Genomic DNA, 12321 nt, shown 5'->3' with positions numbered 1-12321 from the left:
ATTGAAATGAATGTTTCCCCATTTAAATGCCCCATCAAACTTTTCTGGGAGTAGTGGGATACTCATAGTATAAGAAAAAGTTGTCTGGTTGGGGAATAATTCTTTCCTTAATTTACCAAATATATATTGAGTGCAAACTTTGTGTGGGGCATTATGCTTGTTGCCAGGCAAAGAAGAGTTTAAAAAACAAAATCTCAACACTGAAAAATGTTAATATTTACTATAAGTGTTAATATAAAATGTTAATATTTAATACAAGTGAGAAAGCTAAGTGTGCTAATAGAAAAAGTGCTAAGTGCTATGATCGGAAAACATCTACAAATACCAACATTTGTAGAAAGGGCTTCTAACCCACTTATAAGGTAGAGAGAAAGGCTTCCTAATTGAAATTACATTTATTCTCCTTGTGCTCATGTTCTAAATGAGCAGAAGAGATCAATAAAAATGACTGAATAAATAAATAGGAGAATGTCAGATGGTGTTATATAACAAGAAGGAAAAATATATACTGGCATAACAAGAGACTGTAGAAAATTAATATCACAATATATAGCCAAAGGAGGTTACTTTTGAAGTGGAACCTTAGTGACAAGATGAAATAAGACATAAGAAATGTGGACAAAGAAGTTCTGGAGAAAAGAATGATAAAGTGCAATAGTCTAAGACTGGGGCAAAAAAAAGAAATGAAAAAAAAATCTTGGTGTTTCGTTTTACAGAAAGAAACTACAAATCCAGAGGAAAATGTGTTAAGGAAAGAGTGTTGTTGTTAGGTGCTATAGAATTGGTTCCAACTCATAGTGACCCTCTATAAAATAGAACAAAACCCTGACTGGTTCTGCATCATCCTCACAATCATTGCCATGTTTGAGCCTATTGTTGCAGCCACTGTGTCAATTCTTCTTGTTGAGGGTCTTCCTCTTTTTCACTGACCCTCTACCTTACCCAGCATGATGTCCTTCTCCAGGGACTGGCCCTCCTGGTAATATGTCCAAAGTGTGTGAGATGAAGTCTCTGCATCTTTGCTTCTAAGAACATCCTGGCTGTACTTCTTCCACGACAGATTCTTCATTCTTCTGGCAGTCCAGGATATAGTCAATATTCTTCATCAACACCTTAATTCTAAGACATCAATTCCTCTCCAGTCTTCTTTATTAATTGTCCAGCTTTCACATGCATAGAAAATGATGAAAAATACCATGGCTTGAGTCAGGCACACCTTGGTCCTCAAAGTGACATTTTAGCTCTTTAACACTGTAAGAAGTATTTTGCAACAGAGTCACCTCATGCAATACAGCATTTGATTTCTTGGCTGCTGCTTCCATGGATGTTGATTGTGGATCCAAGTAAAATAACATTCTTAATCATTTCTGTCTTTTCTCCGTTTATCATGGTGTTACTAATTAGTCCAGTTGTGAAGATCTTTGCTTTCTTTATGTTGCGATGTAATCTGTAGTGAAGTTTTTGATCTTCCTCAGTAAGTGCTTCACGTCTTCTTCACTTTCAGCAAGGAAGGTTGTGTCATTTGCATATTGCAGATTTTTAATGAGTATTCCAATTTGATGCTTCCTTATTCTTCATACAGTCTAGCTTCTTAGATTATTTGCTTGGGATATAGATAGAATAAATATGGTAGATGGATATAACCCTGATGTTCACCAGGAAAGAGTGAGAGGAAGCACAGTTGGAAAGATGCATCCATGCCTTTTTGTCTGGATATTGAATGTGAGAATAAGAGTGGGCAATTTGTCTAAATGCAGGAAAAAGTCGTGGAGCATTATAAATCTAAAGGTAGTATGATCTCTGAACCATGAAGCACCTACCTCAAGGCTAATCTCCCTAACTTCCTATGCATCACAGCATACTTGCCCTAAACATGTATTAACTCCAGATCATACATAAACTTCCACCAACTATTCTATGCAATTTCTTTCCCTTTTAGTTCCAATATCACACGCTGACCTTTTGCTCAGACATGATGTGCTGATGCTTGCTTCTGAGCCTCTCCTTGTGTATTTTCCCCATATATAACCCCTCTTTTCCTTCAGCTTGGAGTGATCAATCTTCCATGAAATGTTGTAGCTAATATACATATTGGACATTCTTATTCCAGATGGTATTTCAATTTTCTTAGGCACCTTTCACTACTTAAATCACAAAGTTTTTCAGGAAAGTCCACGGTCAGTTTTTTAGAGTTTGCATTTAAAAAGGATTATCCTCCATTGTGGTGGCATAATGCCTAAGGCATTTGACTGCTAACCAGAAGGCTGCTGGTTCAAATCCACCAGCCACTTCTGAGAAGGAAGGCTGGGCTATCTACTTCCGTAGTGATACTGCCTTGGAAACCCAAGGAGGGGTCACTATGAGTCAAGTTCAACTTGACAGCAGTGAGTTTTTTTGTGATCCTCCATTCTGATGTCCAAACCTTTCCATCACCAATCTAGCCTCAAGAGGGCTGTGAAAAGCCAGGTGACCTTTGAAAATGAATTGCATTAAAGGAAATTAAATTACAATCCCTGAATGGACCTTGATCTTTTAGACTTGGCTTAAATTTTCTCCAGTGAACCTATCCATTCACTTCTGCCTTCATCTTTCCTCTGTTATTTTCCCTGAAGTCTTTTCCTACCCTTCAAAAATCTTCTAGTTCTGAGAAATACCTGTCCCATAGAGCCCTTTCTCTTCCACCAAGACTCTTCTAGAGTTTTTGCTTTTCCTTGAAGAACACCTAGTATATGTTTCTTTATTGCCTTTTCTTTTATTTTCTTGTCAAAAAACCCAAAAAAAGTTTTGCAAAAAGTGAATGAAGTGTACACACACATACTGACACAAAATTCCTTGGAACTCTTTTACTTAAAGCTACATGAAAAAAGAAACAACAGGAGTCCATTAAACCTTATTTCTTAGCAGAACACTTTTATTAATTGTGTTATCATGTAAAGAATAAGGCTTCTCCCTATTCTCAGAAGCTTAGTGATACTTGTAGGCCAGGGCATTGGCCACACCAGTTACCATCTTCTGCCAGGCAGCTTGCACTTGGGGGGTGAATTCTTTGCCAAAGTGGTTTGCTAAGATAATCACTAGCACATTTCCCAGGAGCTGTGGAGGTACAAAGAAACAACAGAGACATTCATATGGATTCTAATGGTGAGCTGAATGATACAGTCTGGGCTCTAAGCCCAACTGTCACTCAGACCTAAGTCTATGTCAGCTTCCTTAAAGCCCATGGTCTCACTTAGTTATTAAACATAGCTAATTTCCTTCCCTTTCTGTACTGGTCCTTACCCATAATTTCACTTTTTGAACTTCTTACCAGCACCATCTTCACACACTTAAAAAAAAAAAAAAAAAGGAAAAACAAGAACTTCCAGCTTTCTATTCCCTACCCTCCTCAGCCATATATTCATTCCAGTTATTTCCCTTCCTCAGGTATGCTTTATACTACTCCTGGAGTTTTAGGAGATAAGTTTGAAAGGCAGCATTAGTAGATTCTGTACAAATGTCCATCCAACATAGGAATAGCTTTAGCAATATATGCATGGCCACCCAGGTTTCTTTGTTGTAAGTAACCAATATATTCCTGTATGTATCTTTCCCCTAGACATTCTTTTTTTCAACCTCCAATGTATGGCAGTGGTGGTGATAATATATGGGGGAAAAAGAAAGACAAAGTTCTCTCCACAGGATTCCAATTACTAAAAGACATTTTCTTCATCTCTATACAAGTTTCCTCTAAAAGCCAACAGAACAAGTCACTTTAGATTTCTAGAATGCTCCTAGGATTCTGTTACCACACCACTTGGTTTGAATTCAGCTCTCTGAAGTTCCTTTATTATCAACCCAAGATCTCCAAGTATCTCACAGCCCACAGATGGTCTTACCTGTGCTCCTGTCAGTGCTCAGTTGTCTAAACTTCATGAGGATAAACTGGTGGCATAGTGACTAAGGCATTTGACTGCTAACCAGAAGGTTGATGTTAACCCATGGAAGAAAGACTAGGCAGTCTACTTCCGTGAATATTTACTGCCTCGGAAACCCAAAGTGGGGTCATCATGAGTTGGAATCGACTCGATGGCAGTGAGTTTGGTTGTGGGTTTTGGAAACACAAGAGAACATGAACAAATCCAGCACTCACCCGGAAGTTCTCAGGATCCACATGCAGCTTGTCACAATGCAGCTCACTCAGCTTGGCAAAGATGCCCTTGAGGTTGTCTAGATTCTTAACAGCATCTCCAAAGGAGGTCAGCACCTTCTTGCCATGAGATTTGACCTTGGGATTCCCCATTATGGCAGAGGCAGAGGACAGGTTGCCAAAGGTGTCAAAAAATCTCTGGGTCCATGGGTAGACAACCAGGAGCCTATCAAATGGGACCATAACTGATGAAAATCAGAGACTCTCAGAAATCTTAGGGAGATATCTGGTCATCTTGACAGGCTCATATTCACCCATCTTTTCCCTGCATTAAGACCCAAAGCCTACCTTCCCAAGGCCTCGCCTCCAGCCTCTTCCACATTCACCTTGCCCCACAGGCTTGTGATAGCAGCCTTCTCTTCAGCAGTAAAATGCACCATGATGTCTGATCCTGGAGTTTGTGGTGATCACAGACGTGTCAGAAGGATATATGTACTGCTGCTAGAACATGTGGCTTTTTATTCTTTGTCTCTGGCCACTGGTCCTTTGTTCTTCCTGTTGCTATGAGGCTATTGGTCAAGGCTAGGCTGTCCCCCCCAGGGGTGGGGTTTAGTCTGGGAAGGGTTAAGATGGACATTTGCATCTGTGATAGTGTCTGGGGGGCCTCTGGGAGGATTCTGGTGCTCTTTTCTCTCTCTCTCTCTCTCTCTCTTTCCTAGTTTCAGATAAATTATCCAAATTTGTTTCTCAATTCTTTCCTTTAGCTACTTTCCTTCTCCTCCCACCGTACAAAACTCTGGGACTTCTTTGCCATCTTTTCCTATATTCTTGTCACTAAACCCAGGAATGCTTATATATTAAAGTTGAAGAACGACCAACAATCTGGAAAGTTCACAGAGTGTAAGGTTCTTGTGAGCACAGGTACATGAATTCCGGTAGGATCAAGTATAAGTCTCATTCAGTCAAGGAAGAATTCCAAGGGAAAACTGTTGTGATGATCTTTGGAATAGATGCTCTGTGGCTCAGATTGAGCCTGTTTTCTTTAGTTCACAATAATCAGGGGTAAATGGTTCCTATGAAATATTAATTTGAGTGCAGGAATATAGTAGTGTTAAGTAATATAACATAGGACTGAACCCTTATATCAGAATCTACATACTTATATCTGTGTGAAACAAAGAAAATCTACTTCTCTGAATAAGTATTCACCTCCATGTAAGTGCAAGTGTGTCTGCAGTAGATTGTGCATATTTCCTGCTGCATAAGTGTGTGTGCTGGCTGGTAGTCCCAGGTTTCCACTCGGTGTAGCTCTTCTACTCTTGGTGACGACAGAAGTAAAAGGTTTCTTGACAGGTACTATAGATTTGAATGAGTTCTATGTAGTGAATGCTGGGTCCACTTGTAAACCAATCTTAGTCCAAGATATATAACATGAGGTAGTATCTCCTTTACTTCTGCTGTGAGATTGTTCAACCGACTCTAAAAAAGCAGGGGCTCTTTTAGTTGACAAATAGACTACACATTGTCACAACTGGAACATCAGTACATATTAGACACCTTTCTCCCTAATTCAATGCAATTTTTTACAGGTCACATTTCTCATATGTTGGGGAGAGTTAACATATCTAGGTTTGCAGTGTTTTTGTTTGTTTGTTTGTTTTTTGATATGTTATTTAATTTCTCTCTGAAAGTCACAGTCGATCTCAAACCTTGCCCGGATTGTGATGCCTGAAACTTGGGAAGTACAGCATGGTCACTTGCCCCTGAGACTAGACACATTGATTATATACAAATCCACGGTAAGAAGTGCTCTGTGCAATTAGAGGGTATCTCTGTCTTTATATTAATTATGCCTTCTAACCTATTTGTTTGTATGAAATTATGATATTATGATTTCAGTCTTCATGAGCTCATGTTAAGTCTTTATCTGTTCATTGATGAGGATGGCTAAAAGCCCTGAAAGAGAAGATTGTCATGATCTCAGCACCCATTTTCCTATAATAACCATGATATTCCAACTAAAGGTGAGTGGGAAAGGTTTTTCTTTGTATAGGGTACAGAATTTTATAATCTAGAAATAGTTTTAGATCTTTGACCATATCAGACAATCCTACTGGATTCAGTGAGTAGCGCTGGCTCAGAAGGATAACTCAGAGGCCAAGCCTCCAAAAGCCTTAATATATGAGTGACTCTTCATTGCTCCTTTGCAGATGGAGGAACTATTATGATCTTTCTTGTTTGTGGATGACCTCCCTTTGTTCCAGAAACCCAAAGAGTGATCCAATAATCATATGCAACTATTGCTTTTCTCTTATGTTGTTGAGGTAATCACTTCCAAAAGCTTGTTGATTACTCTCTGTTCATAGGTGTCCACCCTTCCATTTTTCCCATTAACTGTGTCTGATGTTATATTGGTCCTCAACTACCAGCTTCATTGTTCTCAAAAGGAATATAATGTGTTTTCAAACATTCATTCAACAAGCTTTTATTGAACAATGATGTGCCATACATTGTTCTGTCATGAGAATTTAAGATAAATGACTTAGAGAAGAAAACTATCCTCATAGAGTTTATGTTCTTTAATTTATGGCATCAGAATGAATAAGTAAACCAATTAAAAAAATAATTCCAAATAAAATTATTTGTTATGAAGAAAATGAATATCTGAACTTTATGTGACTGGATATGATTATGTCAGAAATAACCTTTTAAGGAGGTATTATTTGAGCTGAAACAAGATGGAACCTACCATGGCAAGATACAGAGAAATAAATTTTCTCAAAGTTTGAAGAAAAAGTGCAAAGCTCTGAGGCAAGAAAAATCAAACAGTATGACAGATAAAGAATAAGTTCATGAGGTCAATATGTACTACTAAAGGTGAGAAGGGAGCTCCGGTAGCATAGTGCCTAAGGCACTTGACTGCTAACCAGAAGGCTGGCGGTTCAAACCCACCAGCCACTCCTCGAAAGGAAGGCTGAGCAATCTACTTCCATAGTGAATACTGCCTCGGAAACCCAAAGAGGGGTCGCTATGAGTCAGGTCCAACTCAATGGCACATAACAACAACAACAACAAAGGTGAGAATGACAAAAGATGATGTTGTAGCAGAAGCACAGGTTTAATAACTTAGAATCTGTCTTCAGTGGTGTGGAAGTGGAATCCATTACAGGTTTTAATTCTGGTAATGACATAATTTCTAATCTTTTTGTACTCTTAGATAAATTAATAACCTATGGGGCAATCTACTTCAGTAGTGATACTGGCTCGGAAACCCAAGGAGGGGTCACTATGAGTCAGGTCTGACTCAACGGCACATAACAACAACAAGAAGAATATCCTGTACTTTACAACACTATTTTGCTCAGGTGGCTTCTATTGCATATTGATAAGAATTAGTTATTCATAATTAAATATATTAAGTCATCCAGTCCCATTTGTATGTGTGCATATGTACATGTTTGTCTATGTTAAATGTGAATTTGTTTTCAATGAAGGTATATGTAAACTGGCAATACCTAGATCTAAAGGTAGATCCCTAGTAATAAAGAATGTACTTTCCGCTCACCACTCCATTATTACCATGCTTGACCCCTGCAAGGTCTTCAGCTTTAGGAGAGCTGGATTATTAGTTGAGGGACAAGAAAAAAAGAAAGAGATCGACTGATTAAAAATGCTACATCAATGTCGTTTGTTGACTGACTGACTAGATACAAAGTTTGAGTGCCATGAACAGCACTTATTTAGTGAGCTTAACGAAAGACTGTGGGGTTTAAAGAGACCAGTGCTCTTTATATCCTGTGATAGAATAACCATTAGGCTCTCAGTCTTATTTTGTGCCTGAAAGAAAGTAATACACAGGACAAATTCTGATCAATGTATGAGGGCAATGGAATGCCTAACAGTTATGTTTGTCAGGATCTGACATTCTAGGTTGGAAAGTGTGAAGGTCTCAAGCCCTGAGATGAGAGCTTGATTATGACTCTGAAAGTCAAGACACTCTGAGCACCCCAGAAATAATTCCCCCAAGAGTGATTCAGTTAATGTCACTCTCACAAAGGGGACAGCTAGAATTTCCATGTCAGTGCATGGCCATCTCCTGTGGTGTTCACCCAGGCTAGGGGCTTTCAGTCATCTATCACCCCCTACTTCTGATGCTCCACAGTCAGTCAAATCCCATGACTTCCTTCCTCTACCTTTGCCCATCCTTCACATTTTGAAGACTCTAATAGAAGGTTGAGCAATCTACTTCCATAGTGATACAGCCTCGGAAACCCAAGGAGGGGTCGCTATGAGCCGGGTTCAACTTGATGACACATGATGACAACAACAACAGCAACAGTGCTCACCTTTAGTTAGGCCATCATGACTGCTCCCTTAGAACATTACTCATGTCTAGTTTGATAACTTCAAATATATATTCTTTTGTGTGTAAGCAGAGTACTTTCCTCCAAAATCCTATTCCTTTAGTCATTTAACATCTTAAGGGTATTTATTGGTTGATGTTACCAATAGGATACTAATAGGTTCCATTTTATATTCAATGTTCTGCATTAGCTGGTCTTTCCTGATATTCAATCTTATTTTTTACTCTTCTCTCTACTTCCAGCCATGGTGGTGCAATGGTATGTGCTTGGCTGCTAACAGAAGGTGACAGTTTGAACCCACTTGGCCCCTCCTGATGGGAAAGATCTGGCAATCTGCTCTCCTAAAAGAATACAGTATAGAAAATCCTATGGGGGAGTTCTTCTCTGATGTGTGTGGTTGCTTTGAGTTTGAATTGACCAGATGACACTCAAAAACAATAATTACTTCCAGAGAGCCAGTATCATGCCAACCACCAAGTCATAGCTTGCTGGTTTTAGACTCTGAGGCTTTGTTAGTACCTCATGTCCTACACAAAGTCTTCATCAACCCCTCAAAAAAGTTCATACTTATGTTTTACCTCTGACTTTATTTTAGTGCATGTTACATTCTATCAGAGGATGATACACAATAATGTCATGTGTGTTAGCTTTGGCTCCCCGTTGAAAAAGTGGAACGTTTCAGGAAAGAGTAGGCTGATGCAGGGAGCCATTCTTGGAAAGCTACTTAGCTTCTCCAAACTCAACCTCTTATCTCCAATTCAACTTCACATACTAGCACTTAAAAGTGTGCATTAATGCAAATTGAATAGTAATCCTAGATGGAGGATCCTAAAAAGCTTTTTATTTTTTACCTGGATTCTTTCATGTACCCCAAATCGGCTTTCTTTTTTTCCCTGACACACTGCTTTTCACCTTTATCCTTCCCCTTTTAGAGTGATTTCTTGTCACTATTCACCATAAGTCTTTGACCACTTAACTAATACCCTTTCCCCACCCCCAAAAATCTCTTCCTCTTTTCTGTCATCTTCCCTGACCCTTCAGAATCCTCCCATAACTTCTACCTTCTTTTGTGAGTTCCCACATCCTATTCAAAGGAGTTGTTGATTCTTCCCATGTCTTTCCCACTCCTCACCCAATAAACCCTGCCTCCTTTAATCCAAGAGTAAAATATGGAGAAAATAAAATATCAGTCCTGATTATTGCATTGTTGTTGTTGTTGTTGTTGTTATGTGCCATCAAGTCTCATAGCAACCCCTCCTTGGGTTTCCGAGGCAGTATCACTACGGAAGTAGATTGCCCCATCTTCCTTCTGAAGAGTGGCTGGTGGGTTTGAACCACCAGCCTTCTGGTTAGCAGTCAAGTGCATGGAATGTGCATTATTAAACAGATTATTGCATGGAATGTGCTTTATTAAACAGATGTGGATACTAAGGCTTGGGCTTGAACTCACAACATCTGTACTCTCCCTTTCCTCTTCTCCAAGAAAGACCCACAGAGAGGAATTAAGGCCATGATAGGGAAAGACTTCTGTTTAAAGCAGACATAATGTTTTTATATAAAAGGTAGTGACAGTAGCAAGAACAAGGTCAAGAAAAAAAAATACAGCTGATGACTGTCTCTATCTCTCTTGAGGGGTGTCATGTAACTAAGTCCTCTGGATCTTGGTCTTCTCAGAAAGACAAAATCCATACATGGTTACATTTGGAAACTATACAGCCTGTCAAGGGAAATACAATGGGACTGAGGCCTCAGGCCCAAAATACAATACCCAGGAGTGATTCCTTAGAAAAGACAAGCAGAACAAGATTGCACCTGTGCTTTCAGGGAATCCTCTACCCGTCCATTTCTCTGAGACCTGAGATGACAACAGCTACTTTAGGGGATTTCCTTTTCTTGCTTTTAGCCTATACTTCTTCTACAAGTAAGATAAATGAGAAAACTTATTTTATTTTTTTTTAAACAAGTATTTGTGATCAAACTGAGGAGGATATAGATAAATATGATAATCCGTCTAGAAAATGGGATGTGCCTAATGTCTGCCCTGTTGTTGTTGTTGTTATGTGCCATCGAGTCAAACCCGACTCATAGCGACCCCTCCTTGGGTTTCCGAGGCAGTATCACTACGGAAGTTGGATTGCCCAACCTTCCTTCCGAGGAATGTCTGCCCTGGCTATCCCCAAAAAACAAACCAATTGTTATCTAGTTGATTCTGACTAATAGTGATCCTAAGAGCTCTGGTAGTGTAGTGCCTAAGGCACTTGACTGCTAACCAGAAGGCTGGCAGTTCAAACCCAACAGCCACTCCTCGGAAGGAAGGTTGGGTAATCCTACTTCCGTAATGATACTGCCTCGGAAACCCAAGGAGGGGTAGCTATGAGTCGAGGCCGACTCGAGGGCACATAACAACAACAACAACAGTAGTGATCCTACAGGACAGAGTAGAACTGTCTCATAAGATTGCCAAGTCTCTAATCTCTACAGAAGCAGACTACCTCATCTTTCGATCATGGAGCGTTAAAGCCATTGACCTTTCAGTTAGAAGCTGAGCACTTAACAACTGTGCCACCACGTCTGTAGCTGAAAGTTTAAATTCCTCTAGTGTCCTTGTTGTTGTCTGCTTGTTGTCTTTGGGCTTATGTAAGAACTTCTTAAGTGCCCTGCGTGGGAAGAAGTTTGCACTCAACTAACAAAGACTGGCAGTTCAAGCCCACCTGAGGGTGCCATGGCAGACAGGCCTAGAATTCTACTTCCATAACAAATACAGCCAAAAAATACCCCCATGGAGCAGTTCTACTCTGTAGCACATGGAGGTGCCATGACAGGAATGAACTCAATGGCAATAGGAAAAAAAAGAACTAAACAGTCTTCACCTTACAGTCTTTTCATCTATAGTTCACTGTTTTTATACTTTAGTCCTACTGATGTGGTGTAAAGAGAAGGAAAGTATTCTATAATCTCATGATTAAATCTCAATCTTTCAGTGGACTGAGTCCCTATAGGCCTTCACTAGTGTTCTCTATTTTTTTCTTTTTCTTTTTCTTTTTTTTTTTTCCAGCTTTGTTTACCTCCTTGGATTAGACTGGAAGGCTAGAGGGACTGTAATGTTGTTAGTAACCCTATGTACAACAACACACTGCCTGGTCCTATGTCAGTCTCATAATCTTTGCTATGTTTGAGCCCATCATTGGAGCCACAATGTCAAACCATACCATTGAGGGTCTTCCTTTTTTTGATGACCCTCTATTTTACCAAGTATTATATCCTTCTCCAGAGACTAGTCCCTTCTGACAACATGACCAAAGTATGAAGTGTGGCCATTCTTGCTTCTAGGGAGCACTCCAGCTGTACCTCTTTCAAGAGAGGTTTGCTCATTCTCTTGGTTGTCCATCCTATTTTCAATATTTGTTGCCAACACCATATTCAAATGCATCAATTATTCTTCAGTCTTCCTTATTCATTGTCCAGTTTTCATATGCATATGAGGCTATTGAAAATACTATGACTTGGGTCAGACACACCTTACTCTTTGAAGTAATGTTCTTTAGCCTTCAAAACATTAAAGAGGTCTTATGCAGCAAATTTGCCCAGTGCAAATATGATTTCTTGAGTGCTGCTTTCACAGGCATTGATTGTGGATCCAAGTCATCTGAAATCCTTGACAACTTCAGTCTTTTCTCCGTTTATCATGATGTTGTGTATTGGTCCAGTTGTGAGCATTTTTATTTTTTTTATATGGTGGTGCAATCCATACTGAAGACTGTAGTCTCATTTTCATCAGTGCTTCAAGTTATCTTCACTTCCAGCAAGCAAGATTGTGTCATCTGCATACTA

General features: G+C 39.5%; 1 protein-coding gene across 1 annotated transcript; it reads right to left on the bottom strand.

Annotated features, from left to right (window-relative positions):
• Positions 1–2964: 2964 nt before the first annotated feature.
• On the bottom strand, positions 2965–4566 carry HBE1 (hemoglobin subunit epsilon 1). The gene is made up of 3 exons (XM_007953964.1): positions 4475–4566; positions 4130–4352; positions 2965–3093 (listed from the first exon to the last, which is right to left on the bottom strand). The coding sequence occupies exons 1-3, from the start codon at positions 4564–4566 to the stop codon at positions 2965–2967; spliced, it is 444 nt and encodes a 147-aa protein (XP_007952155.1).
• Positions 4567–12321: the final 7755 nt, after the last annotated feature.

The sequence above is a fragment of the Orycteropus afer genome, unplaced genomic scaffold (genome assembly GCF_000298275.1).
Source record: "Orycteropus afer afer isolate SDZICR_OR568_19922 unplaced genomic scaffold, OryAfe1.0 scaffold00014, whole genome shotgun sequence".
Lineage (NCBI taxonomy): Eukaryota > Metazoa > Chordata > Mammalia > Tubulidentata > Orycteropodidae > Orycteropus > Orycteropus afer.
This window is presented reverse-complemented; position numbering and strand designations above follow the sequence as displayed.